Below are 17,768 nucleotides of genomic sequence, written 5' to 3' on the forward strand. Positions count from 1 at the left end.
TAAACCAGGAAGATAATGCATGTTTCATTAAATGAATTTAATTCAGCTGGAGAGCTGCAATGATTAGTACAAGTGCCTCAGTGCTCCTGGGAAACTGGGAGAAGAGATATCCAGTCAAATGCAACAGAAAAACCAAAAGGAACTGCGGGTGCTGTAATTCAGAAACAAAAAGAGAAATTGCTGGAAAAGCTCAACAGGTCTGGCAGCATCTATGAAGAGAATATCAGAGTTAACGTTTCAGGTTTGGTGACTCCTCCTGAGAACTAAAGAAGGGTCACCAGACCCAAAATGTTCACTTCAATTTCTCTTCACAGATGCTGCCAGACCTGCTGAGCTTTTCCTGTAAATTCTGTTTTTATTGTCGCTGTTGTTAATGCAAAAGAAGATCTATTACAAAAATAATTTAGTGAAAAGGTTTAAATTAAGTTTAATTAGAAACTAGGAAAAGAAATGTATTAAGAAAATAAGATATGTTTAAAGGGTGAAATTAGATAGAGAGATAAAGTGCAAGAAAATATTGACCATGTTTTTATTGTATATGGGAACATTTTAGATATTAACTTTTGACCACTAAAAATATCCTTGAAAAAATGGATGGATTTCAGTGTATCTGTATCATTAGATTCACAGTGCAGATACTGAGAACTCAGAAGTACTGAAAACTATTGTTCATACTTACATTATTTTCTTGCCACAAGGGCTGTAAGGCAATGGTGATGTCAAAGACTCCTGGCTGTAAACATCACTTTCACTGCAAGTGCTTGCATAAGGCGATGAAGTACGTGATGTGGGGTCCGCAGAATGTTCCAATTTGTGGGCTGAGTCTGGACTCTCAACATCAGATGCACTGTTACTCAGTTTAGCTCTTTTCTTTGCAGCACTGTTTCTTAAAGACTTTAGGGCACTCATCATCTGTAAGAAATAACAGAACCTCACTTTTGGTAGCTGCAAACTTACTTTGAGAGATGAACAGTCGTCCCTTACAGGTTAATTCTTGTGAGGGATTTAGAACTTCATTTTGAGAATAAGGCATTGCAACCAAGCATCAAAAAACACTTTTAAATTGCTTTGTTTTGGAATTTTTAATTGTTTATTCTCCAGTTATAATTTTATTTGATGATCTTCTTAAATCAGCAACATGACATGTAGCTCAAATCCAAAAACACCTTGAAAACTGTTAACTATCTTAAGAAATGGACAGCTGTGCTACAAGGTATTACTTCTACCCACAGGCATTTTGTTCGTTCTTAACTCTATGTACTCAACTTGGATTACAATGTACAGTTTTCAGGGAATGCGCTAATATCAACTCATTTGGCATTGGAAATTAAACTAGTTTACCTTTTGAAATCCTACTAAGTAGTTCAGTATTCAGTGATAAAAAAAGAAATTGCTGGAAAAGCTCAGCAAGTCTGGCAGCATCAGTGGAGAGAAATCAGGTTAACATTTCAAGTCATGTGACCTTTCCTCAGAGCTGAGGCAATTGCTTTTCCATCAAATTCTACTTCTGTTTTTGAGTTCTTTCGATTTTTATTCAGTTCAATATTCAATTGTTCAGATGGGACTGAAACTGAAGCATGTTTGTACATCAAAAGGGACCTCTTTTTCATCAATGTTGTAAAATATTTAATTTCATCCTTTGAGGTATTGTGTCAAGCAGAAATAGCGAAGACATGCAATATGTCCCTAAGCTCAAAACAGCTAGTAGAAAACAGCTGCACCTGAAATCTTTTACTCTTCTGGTTTTTGTTCATACTGAAAATCTCATATCTCAGATAGTACTGGAAATATGCCTCTCTGCATTTAGCCATGAAATGTTGGGATACAACTTAAAAGCATTCTTTCGCTTTGTGCTTTTTCTTTCATTTGACTCAAAGACAGATTTGCATTTATATAGTACCTCTGTAAAGTCAGGATTCAACTGTACATTCCCGACAGTCTATATTTCACAGCAAACTCACACAAAAACAACAATATCACCACAATAACCAGATAATTTAGTTTCAGTCATGCTGGTTGAGACACAATATTGATCAGGACAATTAGCAGAATTCTACTACTCTTCTTTATAATAATTCAGTGGGACAATTTACCTTCAAGTGGAAGAGTGGATAGAGTTTCGGGTTATTGCCTTAGCTGAACTACTGCAAGCAACCCAGCATGCCCCAAGTATTGCATCATCATGACAATAAGAAATAGAAACATTAGGTCATAGATAGCCTCTCAAAATATCTGTGCTATTTAGTAAGATCATGGCTGATGTGATGATGATGCTCCTTTAATAAGGTATTCTGTCCTTGGTTTCTTTTCAGAGAGATCGTAAAGACAGAGTTTCCAATATGTCTGGAAATATCTACTTGAGAAAGCTTTTAAGTGATTTGTTTTAAATCACTTCTACAATGAAAGGGCAGTGATCAGTTCTCCCAGTTCAGGGTTTGGTTTGGGTTTAGCAAGCTATCTTGTTTTGCATCTGCTGGTCAAGTTTTAGCTGGGAACCGAGAGAAGCTGCTGGAGACCCAAAGAAGCAATTCCATGTTGATCCTCTCTCTTTCTCTTTTGCTGACATCCCTCCTGTAAGAAGCTGTGTTTGAATCTACCTTTTTGCCAAGGGGTGTTTATGCAGATGTTGCGAGTATTTGGAACAGCATCATTAAGTTGCGATAGAATTGATTAGGTTTTCAAATAGGTTAAATTGTTCAAAATTCGGTTCTCATTTGTTCTTGTTTCATTCAGTAGTCTGTAAATAAATTCTGTTTGGTTTAAAACTGAGTGGTTGGACCTTCTTGAAATATTTTCAGGGGGTCTGGCCTGGTCCATAACACTGATGTTATTTCAACACCATTTCAACTTCGATTTCCCATTTAATTTCAAGGCTGAGGCTCGGGGATTTCACTTACGTATTGGGTGCGAGAGGAACCGGACCTGTGTAGGACCGTGTTTCAGGGCAGCGCAGTTTGGTATAATGTCTAATGGTGACATCAGACGGAACTCATGAGTCAATTGGTTGTTGGGGTCTGTATTTCAACTGCAGTAATTTTAAATATTGGAAACTTATAAACTAGTAAAAGAAAAGAAAGGATTTGTAGGCACACAAGAAGCAGCTAATTTATTATAAGGGCAGAGAATTGATACTTTCTATTCATCTCCAGTTTATACTTAATAGTGAAGGTCAAATGGATGGCTGGTTTGCAATGCAGAGTGATGTCAAGAAGCTGGGTTCAATTCCTGCACCAACTGTTACCATGTAGGATTTTTCTTCTCAACTTCTCCCCTCGCTTGAGGTGCAGTGACTGTCAAGTTAAATGCCAGTAGCCGTTTCTCTCTTGAATGCAAGAGCAGCCCTACAGTCCAGTAGGACTCTAGTGACATTATACTTAATAGTACCAGAGCAAGGTTAAGATAAGTTATGGGACATGAAGTGACTTAAAAGTTTAAGGTTAAGGCATAGCAGGATAGTTCAGTCAAGTGGAATGCTTGTTGTGTGGCATTTCGGAAGCTGTGGACACTTCCCACGACAGAGGCAAGCTAATGTGTGGGGAATGTCACTAGTTGCACAAGCTTGAGCTCTAAGTTTCAAGTCTGGATTCACTATAAAGCATAAGTGTGGCAGAGAATTATCTAGATAGCATGTTCAAAGTGGGGGTCAGACTGCAAGTTCAGAACAAGCAGGCAGGTAGGGAATGGGTGACTACCTGGAAGTCCGAAAGACCCACATCGCACCCAGTGGCACTTCATCGAAAAACCTGCATTAAACAATTTCACAGGGCATAACCAATCACCAATTCTGTCCAATGACAGAATAACACCACAGCATCAATAAGCAAGGCCATCTTGGATCCCCAAAATTTTTCACCTGATGAATATCAAAGGTCTGGCAGTGACAGAATTACCAGAATGCAGAGATTTTATTCAGTCACAATTCATGAGATTTAAACTGATAAGGTGTGACTCAGTCAAATAAGTCATGGTCTTATAGCTAGTAACGAGACCACTTCAACATAGAGTCATAGAGATGTACAGCATGGAAACAGACCCTTTTGGTCCAACCTGTCCATGCCGACCAGATATCCCAACCCAATCTGGTCCCACCTGCCAGCACCCGGCCCATATCCCTCCAAACCCTTCCTATTCATATACCAATCCAAATGCCTCTGAAATGTTGCAATTGTACCAGCCTCCACCACATCCTCTGGCAGCTCATTCCATTCACGTACCACACTCTGCGTGAAAAAGTTGCCCGTTAGGTCTCTTTTATATCCCTCCACTCTCACCCTAAACCTGTGCCCTCTAGTTCTGGACTCCCCAACCCCAGGGAAAAGACCTTGCCTAATTACCCCATTCATGCCCCTCATAATTTTGTAAACCTCTATAAGGTCACCTCTCAGCCTCTGACGCTCCAGGGAAAACAGCCCTAGCCTCTTCAGCCTCTCCCTCTAGTTCAGATCCTCCAACCCTGGCAACATCCTTGTAAATCTTTTCTGAACCCTTTCAAGTTTCACAACATCTTTCTGATAGGAAGGAGACCAGAATTGCACGCAATATTCCAACAGTGGCCTAACCAATGTCCTGTACAGCCACAACATGACCTCCCAACTCCTGTACTCAATACTCTGACCAATAAAGGAAAGCATACCAAACGCCTTCTTCACTATCCTATCTATGTGCGACTCCACTTTCAAGAAGGCATGAACCTGTGCTCCAAGGTCTCTTTGTTCAGCAACACTCCCTAGGACCTTACCATTACGTGTACACATCCTGCTAAGATTTGCTTTCCCAAAATGCTGCACTTCGCATTTATCTGAATTAAACTCCATCTGCCACTTCTCAGCCCATTGGCCGATCTGGTCAAGATCCTGTTGTAATCTGAGGTAACCCTCTTCACTGTCCACTACACCTCCAATTTTGATATCATCTGCAAACATCCTACCTGTAACTCTTATGCTCACATTCAAATCATTTATGTAAATGACAAAATGTAGAGGGCCCAGCACTGATCCTTGTGGCACTCCACTGGTCACAGGCTTCCAGTCTGAAAAACAATCCTCCACACCACCCTCTGTCTTCTACCGTTCAGCCAGTCCTGTATCCAAATGGCTAGTTCTCCCTGTATTCCATGAGATCTAACCTTGCTCATCAGTCTCCCATGGGGAACCTTGTCAAACGCCTTACTGAAGTCCATATAGATCACATCTACTGCTCTGCCCTCATCAATCTTCTTTGTTACTTCATTAAGAAACTCAATCAAGTTTGTGAGACATGGTTTCCCACGCAGAAAGCCATGTTGACTATCCCAAATCAGTCCTTGCCTTTCCAAATACATGTACATCCTGTCCCTCAGGATTCCCTCCAACAACTCACCCACCACCGAGGTCAGGCTCACTGGTCTATAGTTCCCTGGCTAGTCCTTACCACCCTTCTTAAAACAGTGGCACCACGTTTGCCAACCTCCAGTCTTCTGGCACCTCACCTGTGACTATCGTTGATACAAATATCTCAGCAAGAGGCCCAGCAATCACTTCTCTAGCTTCCCAGAGTTCTCAGGTTCACCTGATCAGGTCCTGGGGATTTATCCACCTTTAACCATTTCAAGACATCCAGCACTTCCTCCTCTGTAATCTGGATATTTTGCAAGATGTCACCATCTATTTCCCTACAGTCTATATCTTCCATATCCTTTTTAACAGTAAATACTGATGCAAAATATTCATTTAGTATATCCCCTATTTTCTGCGGCTCCACACAAAGGCCGCCTTGCTGATCTTTGAGGGGCCCTATTTTCTCCCTAGTTACCCTTTTGTCTTTAATATATTTGTAAAAGCACTTTGGATTCTCCTTAATTCTATTTGCCAAAGCTATCTCATGTCCCCGTTTTGCCCTCCTGATTTCCCTCTTAAGTATACTCCTACTTTCTTTATACTCTTCTAAGGATTCACTCGTTCTATCCTGTCTATACTTGACATATGCTTCCTTCTTTTTCTTAACCAAACCCTCAATTTCTTTAGTCATCCAGCATTCCCTATAGTTACCAGCCTTCCCTTTCACCCTGACAGGAATATACTTTCTCTGGATTCTTGTTACCTAATTTCTGAAGGCTTCCCATTTTCCAGACGTCCCTTTACCTGTGAACGTTTGCCTCCAATCAGCTTTTGAAAGTTCTTGCCTAATATTGTCAAAATTGGCCTTACTCCAATTTAGGACTTCAACTTTTAGATCTGGTCTCTCCTTTTCCATCGCTATTTTAAAACAAATAGAATTATGGTCACTGGCCCCAAAGTGCTCCCCCACTGACACCTCAGTCACCTACCCTGCCTTATTTTCCAAGAGTAGGTCAAGTTTTGCACCTTCTCTAGTAGGTACATCCACAAACTGAATCAGAAATTGTCCTGTACACACTTAAGAAATTCCTCTCTACCTAAACCTTTAACACTATCCCAGTCTATGTTTGGAAAGTTAAAATCACCTACCATAACATAACCAGCCTATTATTCTTACAGAGAGCTGAGATCTCCTTAAAGTTTGTTTCTCAATTTCCCTCTGTCTATTGGGGTGTCTATAATACAATCCCAATAAGGTGATCATCCCTTTCTTATTTCTCAGTTCCACCCAAATAACTTCCCTGGATGTATTTCCGGGAATATCCTCCCTCACCTCAGCTGTAATGCTATCCCTTATCAAAAATGACACTCCCCCTCCTTTGCCTCCCTTTCTATCCTTCCTGTATCCTGGAACATTCAGCTGCCAGTCCTGCCCATCCCTGCGCCATGTTTCCGTAATTGCTATGATATCCCAGTCCCATGTTCCTAAACATGCCCTGAGTTTATCTGCCTTCCCTGTTAGGCCCCTTGCATTGAAATAAATGCAGTTTAATTTATTAGTCCTACCTTGTCCCTGCCTGCCCTGACTGTTTGACTCACTTCTGTTCTCAGCTGTACCCGTCTCAGATCGATCTCTTTCCTCACTATCTCCCTGGGTCCCACCCCCCCACCCCCACCTTACTAGTTTAAATCCTCCCAAGCAGTTCTAGCAAATTTCCCTACCAGTATATTAGTCCCCTTCCAATTTAGGTGCAATCCGTCCTTCTTGTACAGGTCACTTCTACCCCAAAAGAGATTCCAATGATCCAAAAATGTGAATCCTTCTCCCGTACACCTGCTCCTCAGCCATGCATCCATCTGCCCTATCCTCCTATTCCTGCCCTCACTAGTTCATAGCACTGGGAGTAATCCAGATATTACTACCCTTGAGGACCTCCTTTTTAAAATTCTATCTAACTCTCTGTAATCCCCCTTCAGAGCCTCAACCTTTTTCCTTCCAATGTCATTGGTTCCAATGTGTTCAATGACATTGTGCTGGCCCCTCTCCCCCGTGAGAACATTCTGCACCCTCTCTGAGACATCCCTGGTCCTGGCACCAGGGAAACAACACACTATTCTGCTTTTTCTCTGCTGGCCACAGAAACGTCTGTCTGCACCTCGGACTACAGAATCCCCTAACACAATTGATCTCTTGGAAGCCGACGTACCCCTCGTTGCATTAGAGCCAGTCTCAATACCCGAAACTTGGCTTTTTGTGCTAAGTTCCCCTGAGAATCCATCACCCCCTACATTTTCCAATTAAACCTGTTGGACTATAACCTGGTATTGTGTGATTTTTAACTTTGTACATTTTCCAAAACAGCATACCTGTTTGAAATGGGTAGATCCACAAAAGACTCCTACTCTAGCTGCCTATCTCTCTTAACCTTCCTAGAGTTAACCCATCTATGTGACTGTATCCGAGACTTTCCCCCCTTTCTATAATTGCCATCCATCACATACTGTAGCTGTTGCAAATTCCTCATCACTTCTATTTGTCTCTCCAACTGATCCACTCGATCTGATAAGATTTGCATCCAACAGCATTTATGGCAGATATAATCCGCAGTAACACTTAAACTCTCTTTAAACTCCCACCTCTGACAAGTAGTACATATCACTGCATTTTTGCTCCTTCACAATCTACAGACCCAGAAAATAACACGTCTTATTCCTCTACAAACACTACCCCAGGTTAAATTAATAGCCATAAACCACTAATGAGTGCATTGCCACTATTGCAGTGTTTACTTATCAAGATTCAATGATAGGACTTCAAAATGAGATATAAGCCTGGTATTAGGATGATTACATCTGACATGTTGGTCAGATTACACAACCCAAAGACCAAGATATTCCTCTTGATTTACACATTGATGCTCTTAACTATGAAGTTGAAGATGTTCTCAAAGTTGTTCTGTTATACTTTGGCAACTGCAAAGGTGTGCAGCCAGAGTTGCAAAATATAATTGTCCAATGATAGTCTTGAAATTACTAAGGAAGTACTTGAGAAAATGTATTAACTTTGACTATACAGAGATAAACTTCACAAAAAGTTCTCTAGCCAAGGCAGATGTGGCAATTCTTAAATACTAATTCATACTGTTACACCATTGTATGTCATGGATATTGAAAACACTAAACAGCTAGTATTTGAATCTATTTGCTCGTTAGGACTGAATTAGGATATTCAATGACTTGTGAATGCATGCGAGGCATTCCAAACATTCTAACCCCAGCAGCAGGGGAGGTGCTAATTCACATGTTCTATCCACCCCTTTGGAAGTAGCAACAGATCCACTTACAGTGCACAGGGACAATTACGTTCCTGTGGTAGACGACTTCTTCAAATTTCCCATTGTTTAAAGAACTTAACAACACAAGTGTAAACATTACTGACACAATGACCGCTATTTTTAGTTTATTCAGTATCTAGAATAGTTTCTGAAAATGAGCCCTTACTAAAGAAGGGCTCATGCCTGAAACGTTGATTCTCCTGCTCCTTGGATGCTGCCTGACCTGCTGCGCTTTTCCAGCAACACATTTTCAGCTCTGATCTCCAGCATCTGCAGTCCTCACTTTCTCCTAGTTCCTGAAAATGGACTACAACACAGAGGCAAACCATGTTTATGAGTCCAACATTCAGTATGATCAGGGCTGATCATCCAGCTTAATATCCTGTTGCCACTTTATCCCACAGCATTTGATCCCTTTAGCCTTAAGAACTATATCTAAGTGCTTCTTACAAATATTCAATGTTTTGGCCTCAACCACTTTCTATAGTAGTGAATTCCACAAGCTCACCACTTTCCAGTGAAAGATTTATCCTTACATCTTATCCAGCTTTTTCAGCAACACGTTTTTCAGCCGCTTTTCCAGCAACACATTTTTTAGCTATGACCTGCTGCGCATTTCCAGCAACACATTTTTCAGCTCTGATCTCCAGCATCTGCAGTCCTCACTTTCTCCATCTTATAAAGGTCTATTCTATATGCTGGTTCTAGACTCGCTGCTCATCAAGAACATCCTTCCTGCATTTATCTTGTTTAGTCCAGTTAGTTAGGGCGGCACGGTGGCACAGTGGTTAGCACTGCTGCCTCACAGCGCCAGGGACCTGGGTTCAATTCCCGCCTCAGGCGACTGACTGTGTGGAGTTTGCACGTTCTCCCCGTGTCTGCGTGGGTTTCCTCCGGGTGCTCCGGTTTCCTCCCACAGTCCAAAGATGTGCGGGGTCAGGTGAATTGGCCATGCTAAATTACCCATAGTGTTAGGTAAGGGTAAATGTAGGGGTATGGGTGGGTTACGCTTCGGCGGGTCGGTGTGGACTTGTTGGGCCGAAGGGCCTGTTTCCACACTGTAAGTAATCTAATCTAATCTAATTAAAGAATATCATGGTTTTCTATGAGATCCCTCTCATTATTCTGAACTCCAGTGAATATAATCCTAACTGACCCAGTCTCTATTCATACCTCAGTACTGCCACTCCAGGAATCAGTCTGCTAAATCTTTATTTGGAGATGCTGGTGTTGGACTGGGGTGCACAAAGTTAAAAATCACACATCAGGGGGCGCTGCTCCTTCATCAGGTGGCCTGGTATTGTGTGATTTTTAACTTGGTAAAACTTTGTTACACTTCTTCAATTACTAAAACATCCTTCTGCAGATAAGGAGACCAAACAGCACACCAAAACTCCAGGAGTGGTCTCACTAAGGTCCTGTAAATTGCAGCAAGATATCCATGCTCCTGTACTTGCATCGTCTTGCTGTGAAGGCCAATACACCCTTTGTCTTCTTCGCCACCTGCTCTACCTGTTTGTACACTTTCAGCAATTGGTTTACAAGGATACTCCGGTCTTGTACCTTCCCCTTTCCCAATCCACTGCCAGATTAATAATCTACCTTCCTGTTTTTGCTACCAAAGTGGGGAACCTCACATTTATCCATATTATACTTCATCTGCCATGTATTTGCCCACTCGTTCAACTTGTCCAAATCACACTGAAGCCCCTCTGCATCCTCCTCAGGGTTCACCCTCTCCCCAGCTTGGGGATATTACAGTCAATTCTCTCAAGGAAATAACTGGGACCTAAGCACTGATTCCTGCAATACGCCACTAATCACTGCCCTCCATTTGGAAAAAGACCAGTTTATTCTTGGAAAAAGACCAAAAGAGTTGAATTCCAGAGGTAAGGTTAGAGTGACAACCTTTGACAAATGCAGCCTCAATGTCAGAGTGTGAAGGAACCTTAGCAAAACTGAAGTAAGTAGGAGTCTGGAGATAAGCTCTCTGCCACTGGGAGTCATTTCTGGCACAAAGGAATCTGGAACGAAGAGCAAAGTAATTTGCTTGATTGCCACATCCAGAAACCACTGACACTCGTAGCAGCAGTATGCATTGTCTACAAGATACGCAGTCAGGGTCTTCAGACAGCACATTCCAAACAGATGCCCATTACCATCTAGAAAAAAACAAGGAACACCACACCAATTAGGTCCCCCCCCGACCTTGACATGGAAAACGGTTCAAGAAGAGAGCTCACCACCACTTCTCAAGGGCAACTGGGTTTGGCAGCTACGAACACACAAATCCCATTAATAAAATAATGTTTAATATTATTAATATATGACTCTAATATAACTGCTTACAGAATAAGGTGAGTCTTTATGAAGCTTGTGCACACTAACCTCTTCGTGATCTGTTTCATCTTCATTGTTGTTCAGTGAGGAAAAATCCAACTCCAGATTTTTGTCAACATTCTTCCCTTCCTTCCAAACTTCCTCAGATTCTGCTCCATTTGTTCCTTTTCTATTACCATTTATAGCTACTTCTGCTTCAACAACTGGACTTGAGCCTTTTGGAATTGGAGGTACAGGTTTTGTAGTGTTGAGATCTCTGCGAGATGATACTAACTTTACCAGTGCAGGCTTCAGTGATATGGGAGAATGACTTTCTTGTGAGCTGTCTCCTAGATAATCACACAGTTAAGTAAATAGACACACAATGAGATGCAGGACAATGAAGCAGCTGAAAAGCATAAATTACTGGAAGCTTCATTTCTTTTTGAATATACACCGTAATCTCTCCAATCCAGCTTTTTGTATCTTCGTAACACCAATTGATCAGAAACTTTTTAACTAGAATTCAACAACTTGCCAAAATTTGGTACAGTATTTTGAGAACAGAATCACTGAAGATTTGAATAAGTAAATAAAATACCTGGATAAGAAAACAATTTTTAATACTGTTTTGTAATGTTTTATCACAGTTTATACATAGTAAATATTTACATCTGCCATGGTTTTTCCAGTTCTCACAGTTGTTCACACAGACCTTCTAACAACATTCTATAAACCAAAAAAAATCCAAACCTAGAAATGACTTGGTCTCAAGCATTCCAGACTTGAGAAGTTGAAGAGTATTATAATTCAATAACTGTTATTGCATCTCAAAAAGGTTCTAAACCAGCCATTGCATTATTTTCACTGAATTCGACACAAAGGGGGAAATACTACAAACGAGAGAGCATAATAGAATCATACAGCATGGAAACCGACCCTTTGGTTCAACTCATCAATGCCAAACAGTTATCTTTAACACTATTCTGATAGTTAAGTTCTGCAAAGCTGGAAATGCAATGTATTGTTTTGTTCACTTCAAAATATATGGGGGATAAACACTACAATGGCACCTTTTCCTGAATAGCTGGTAGTGACTAGAGGAGTATTGCAAGGATCAGTGCTAGGGGCCCCAGCTACAACATATATTGCTGTATTCCCCTCATCAAATTTATGTAATATCTTCAAATTTGCAGATAACACTAAGCTGGGTAAGAGGGTGAGCTTGAGGAGGGTACTTCACTGCAATTTGGACAAATTGAGTGACTAGCAGGACTGTCACACGGCGAGGGGTTGAATTAATTGGGATTATATTTGCTGGAGTTCAGAAGAATGAGGGAGGGATCGCACAGAAATCTATAAAATCTAACATGCCTAGACAGGGTGCATGCAGGAAAGATGTTCGTGATGGTGGGAGAATGCAGAAACAGTAGGAGATAAGATTAACCATTTAGGATTTACATGAGGTGAAGTCTTTCACCCAGAGAGTGGTGAGCCTGTGGAATCCACTGCCACAGAATGCAGTCGAGACCAAACATTATCTGCTTTTTAAGGAGAAACTGGATATAGCACACGGTAGGGTTAAGGGATCAAAGGATTTGGGGAAAAACAGAAACAGACCGTTGAGTGGGATAATCAGCCATCATCACAATGAATGGTAGACCACGCACAAAAGGCCAAATGGCCTCCTGCTTTACCTATTTTCTGCATTTTTCAGAAACATATTTGGCTATGGTGATGAAATTATATTGAACATGTAAGAGTAAAAGTGTAGAACACCGTAATTTAAAGAGTGCCTAAAAGCAAAAGTCTTGTTGAAACTTCAAAGCCAAAGATTCCTAATTTTCTGATTGATTTTACATCCAATGGCAACCTACCTCTGTACAATTAAACAAACAAAAAATCTCGACTTAAGTACTTGAATGCCTTCATTAGAAAATTAAGATCAAGCTCTGGAATATTCAACATAATAACCTATGCAACACTGCCTCCTTTAAAACATTCCTTAAAAACCTAACTGCTTGACCAAGTTTCTGGCCACTTGCCTTAATATTGTCATAAGTGGCTCAGTGTCAAACCCTGCTTTATAGCACACCAGTGAAGCACCATGTGACATTAAATGACAGTAAGAAGATAGTATGCAGGCAGTTGTTACGAAGAAAATGTTTACAAAACAACTTAGCATTACATTGTCATGTTAAAAAAAATCCAATTGCATAGATTTTATCAGGCAAAATAACAGAGTACTTCCATATTTCCCAATCTCTCTGCTACTTTTGACATGGTTGACCAGTAACACCTGCTCTCTATTGACTAGTTTGATGGAGCAACCAGCCAGCCAATCAGGACAACCTAAGTAATTGCTTGTTATTTCAGTTAAATGAGAAGTCCTCCCAAAATTAAGTCTTTCATTAATTCTGTATTGCCTTTTGGTGAAATCATCCTCAAACATGGGATCAAGCTTTCAAACATGTGCTCTGAACATCCAGCTTTACCAACAACTTGAATTTCCTTAGCCTCTTTAATGTAATGAGAAGACCCTAAGATTCTTCATGATAGCATTATGAAGCACTGAGCCAAATACAGGTAATTAGGTCAGAAATCTGGTCAATTAAGTATTAAGAAGTATCTTTAAAGAGCAAAGTGAGGGTCGAAAGATGTAGGGAGGGGAGTACAGAGCCTGGGATCTAGGTAATTGAAAGCACAGCTGCTCACGGTGAAGTGATAATGATTGAGAAACCATTGCACTAAGATGACACCAATCAATATCAGACTAAAGGTCGTGACTCCGGCTACGGCCTAGGGTGGTAAATTCTTTGTTCCAAAAGCCATTCCCTATTTGTGAGCCCGGATTGGGAGCAATGATTGACTGCATGGTCCTAGGACAAATCACAGCAAACTAATCTTGTCTTTAACTCATTCCCGGAAATATACATTTTTTTTGCATACACTGATCCAGGACAATAATTGTGCCTGATTCTTCCTTTGTGCTACACTACTTCTGTTCAGCACAAATGGTCAAGTCTAATTTTACTGTCCATGTTGCTGAGGTAGCTGAGCTAAACTAAATCACTATGTTTGAAACAAAATCTGGAACCTCCCTGATATGGATATATTGATGTTACTTTATGGTGTATTCATCTCTTGAGTAATTGGATGTCCCTAAATTGTGTCGGCGTTCCAGGGTGTCCAATATGGTGATGGCGGAGTAAGGAGCTTCCGGGCTCCTCCTCATTTCTTTTTAGTGTTCCTTTAAAAAATACTTACTTGGAGCGGCAGTGATATCACTGGAGAGGGCTGGAGTGGAGCGGGATGGCCAGCAAGGTGCACACACAACCCAAGTGGGATGGCCAGCGGGCTAGAGGCCCAAGCAGAGCGGCACAGCCAGCATGGCCTGAGCAGAGCAGGGCAGTTGTTGGACTGGAGACAGCTTTTCTAACTTTTATTATGAATAACTATAATGTAACGTTTTAAAAAAAATTCTCTATTTTGTATCTAAGGGATTTGTACCTAGGTACTTTATACCAAAGATGGCACTGTGTGGGGCGACATTGTAAACTTTTCACTGTACTCCTGCATTTCTGTACTTGAGTACACGTCACAATAAACCTAATTCTAGTTGATACCAATGTTGCAACAATTTTCACCATCAAATGTCAGAATATCTTTTTTGGTAAAGTTGTTTGAATAGAAACAAAAAAATTCAAAACGTTAGATGGTATACATTCATATCAGAAAGACACTTATCAAATCTATTTACAATATAAACTGGGAGCAGTAGAAATCATTCTTAATGAAATTACTTTTCCCTTCCAAGGCATATATCAACTGAAAGACCTCTGTCAGTGTTGCTCTTAAACAATTATGAAGCAGTTTACAATTAGACATTAGGCTTTCTTTTCTTTCCTGCTCTTCACCTCCATCTCTCTTCTATGGAACAGTTCTTATTTAAGTTTTATACTTAACGATAATAGATGAAATCAGAAACTAGGTAGTGTGAATAACCAGTCGAAAAGTGTGGTGCTTGAAAAGCACAGCAGGTCAGGCAGCATTCAAGGACTGGGAGAGTTGACATTTCAGGCATAAGCTTTTTATCAGGAATGTTGATGGGGGGAAGGGGGCTGAGTGATCAATAGGAGGGTGAGGGTGATCGACCACTTCAACTCCCCCTCCCACTCCACCAAGAACATGCAAGTCCTGAGCCTCTTTCACTACCAAATCCAAGCCACCCAATGACTGGAGGAAAAATGCCTCATCTTCTGCGTTGGGACTAACCACACAGCATCAATGTCGTCTTCACCAGTTTCCTTATCTCCTCTCCCCCTACCTCATCCCAGATCCAACCCTCCAACTCGGCACCGCCCTGTTGACCAGTCTCACCTGTCCATCTTCCCTCCCACCTATCCACTCCACCCTCCCCACTAACCTATCACAATCATCCCCCATCTGCATCCACCTATTGCCTTCTCAGCTACCTCCCTCAGGTCTATCCCCACCCTCCTATTAAACTCTCAGATTCTGTTGCCCCCACCCCACCACATTCCTGATGAAGGGGTAATGTCTGTAATGTCAATTCTCCTGATCTTCAGATGCTGCCTGACCTGCTGTGCTTTTCCAGTGCCACACTTTTCGACTCTTATCTCTCAGATCTGCAGTCTTCACTTTTTCTTAGTGTGAGGAATCACTCTTACAGATTTGTGCCCTGCCATACTGTGTGCACTGAATTTGCAAATCACTTTTGCATGTACTTTTATTTCACTGTTATAAAAAATACCGTTTAACAAAATTAATGTTTTCAAAAATGTATAAAAAGAATAAAAATCCAGCGATTATACTTGAAATAATCATCATATGAGACTAAAACCACGAGTAAGTAAGCCAGGGAAAATATTAATCCATAACAGAGATATTTAGAGGATTTAAGTATGTTTAGAACCACTAGTCTTGCTTATACAAAAATAGCCAACTTGGTTAATCTTACTGAGATGGTGGAATGCACAAGATGAAAGTACATTGGTGTAAAATATCATCTCACTCGCAACAAATGAGGAAACTTTATTAGAATTAGAGAATCAGTATTATTATCAATAACAGCTTTAAAAGGGAAAAAAAGTAAGTAGATAAATACTTAAACAATAGAAGTGCCCAAAGCAAAAAGTAAATGAATAGTCATTTCAGATGGGGTCCAAGGGAGTGTTGCGGAACAAAGAGACCTTGGAGTGCAGGTTCATAGCTCCTTGAAAGTGGAGTCACAGGTAGATAGGATGGTGAAGAAGGCGTTTGGTATGCTTTCCTTGATTGGTCAGAGCATTGAGTGCAGGAGTTGGAAGGTCATGTTGCAGGACATTGGTTCGGCCACTGTTGGAATATTGCGTACAATTCTGATCTCCTTCCTATTAGAAAGATGTTGTGAAACTTGAAAAGGTTCAGAAAAGATTTACAAGGATGTTGCCAGCGCTGGGGGATTTAAGCTAGAGGGAGAGGCTGAATAGGCTAGGGCTGTTTTCTCTGGAGCGTTGGAAGCTTAGGGGTGACCTTATAGAAGTTTATGAGATCATGAGGAGCATGGATAGAATAAATACACAAAGTATTTTCCTTGGGGTGGGGGAGTCCAGAACTCGAGGGCATAGGGGTAAGGTGAGAGGGGAAGATTTAAAAAGGAACCTCAGGGACAACATTTTCATGCTGAGGGTGGTACGTATATGGAATGAGCTGCCAGAGGAAGTGATGGAGGCTGGTACAATTGCAACATTTAAAAGGCATCTGGATGGGTATATGAATAGGAAGGGGGTTGGATGGATATGGGCCAGGTGCTGGCAGGTGGGACTAGATTGGGTTGGGATATCTGGTCGGCATGGACAAATTGGTCCAAAGGGTCTGTTTCCATGCTGTACATCTCTATGACTCTATAACTCTAAGAAACATATCTGTTGTTATAAAAATTTGTGATTCTACAGGGATTAGGGATGTTGTAGAAAAGTAAAGAATTTAAATTGCTAATGTTTTAACATTTCCTACAAACACTAAAATGAACAATGTTTGTCAACATTCCAAGCTCTCTTACCAAAGATGAGCAAATCTTCAGACAACTGATCGGTCAGCCTCCGGGAACTAGGTTTAGATACTCCTTCAAAATGCTCAGTAGGCCACGAGTTAGAGAAATTAACAGTTTGTTCATGAAACTTCTTCGATGATCCATCAATTCCAGAGACATTGACTGGCCTCGCTGCAGTTGGCAATGGAAATGATGGGAGATAGTGAGGCCCTTGGCTGTAGCTGGATGTTGGAAATGGTGCAGAATCGATAGTAGTGGGATTATAGAAGGCATGATTCTTGCTGGAAAGAGCCAAACTAGCACGAACAGCTAAAGAAACAAAAAAGTTAATTTTTTAGATATCCACTGTATTTAAAAAGGGATGTAACAAAAAAAAATGAAAGGTAGTAGATTTAAGAGGAAGATTCTATTGGCCAAAACTGACTCGATCATGAATGTTTTATAAAATGCACACATTTCTAATGTATACCACATTTCTGGTTTACATTATGCCTTTTGAAATTTAATTTTGTTATTTTTATCTAAAGGAAGTTTGTTTCTTCTCTACTCCATGAGGTAAATGAAGCAAGGAGACAAAATCTTCAATTTCCTAAGCTATGCTGGTTCATTTATTCTTTAATGGTGATGTTGCTGGCATAAATGTTGAAATACAGGAAATTTGTAACACTAATATATTTGGTCTGCTGCTAATGTTTCACTAAGATATATAGATAAACATACTCGCAAGCAGCCTTCACTTCTTTT

At 40.7% G+C, this 17,768-nt stretch overlaps 1 protein-coding gene across 2 annotated transcripts in view; it reads right to left on the reverse strand.

Moving 5' to 3' along the window:
* Positions 1-17,768, reverse strand: part of LOC132818357 (TOG array regulator of axonemal microtubules protein 1) — a 160,069-nt gene that overhangs the window by 46,873 nt on the left and 95,428 nt on the right. For both annotated transcript variants that reach the window (XM_060829306.1, XM_060829305.1), the window contains exons 4-6: positions 17,034-17,333; positions 11,039-11,319; positions 680-912 (exon numbers count right to left, since the gene is read on the reverse strand). In XM_060829306.1, the coding sequence (XP_060685289.1) occupies positions 680-912; positions 11,039-11,319; positions 17,034-17,333 (814 nt within the window). The remainder of the gene's footprint in view (positions 1-679; positions 913-11,038; positions 11,320-17,033; positions 17,334-17,768) is intronic.

The sequence above is a fragment of the Hemiscyllium ocellatum genome, chromosome 8 (genome assembly GCF_020745735.1).
Source record: "Hemiscyllium ocellatum isolate sHemOce1 chromosome 8, sHemOce1.pat.X.cur, whole genome shotgun sequence".
Taxonomy (NCBI): Eukaryota; Metazoa; Chordata; class Chondrichthyes; order Orectolobiformes; family Hemiscylliidae; genus Hemiscyllium; species Hemiscyllium ocellatum.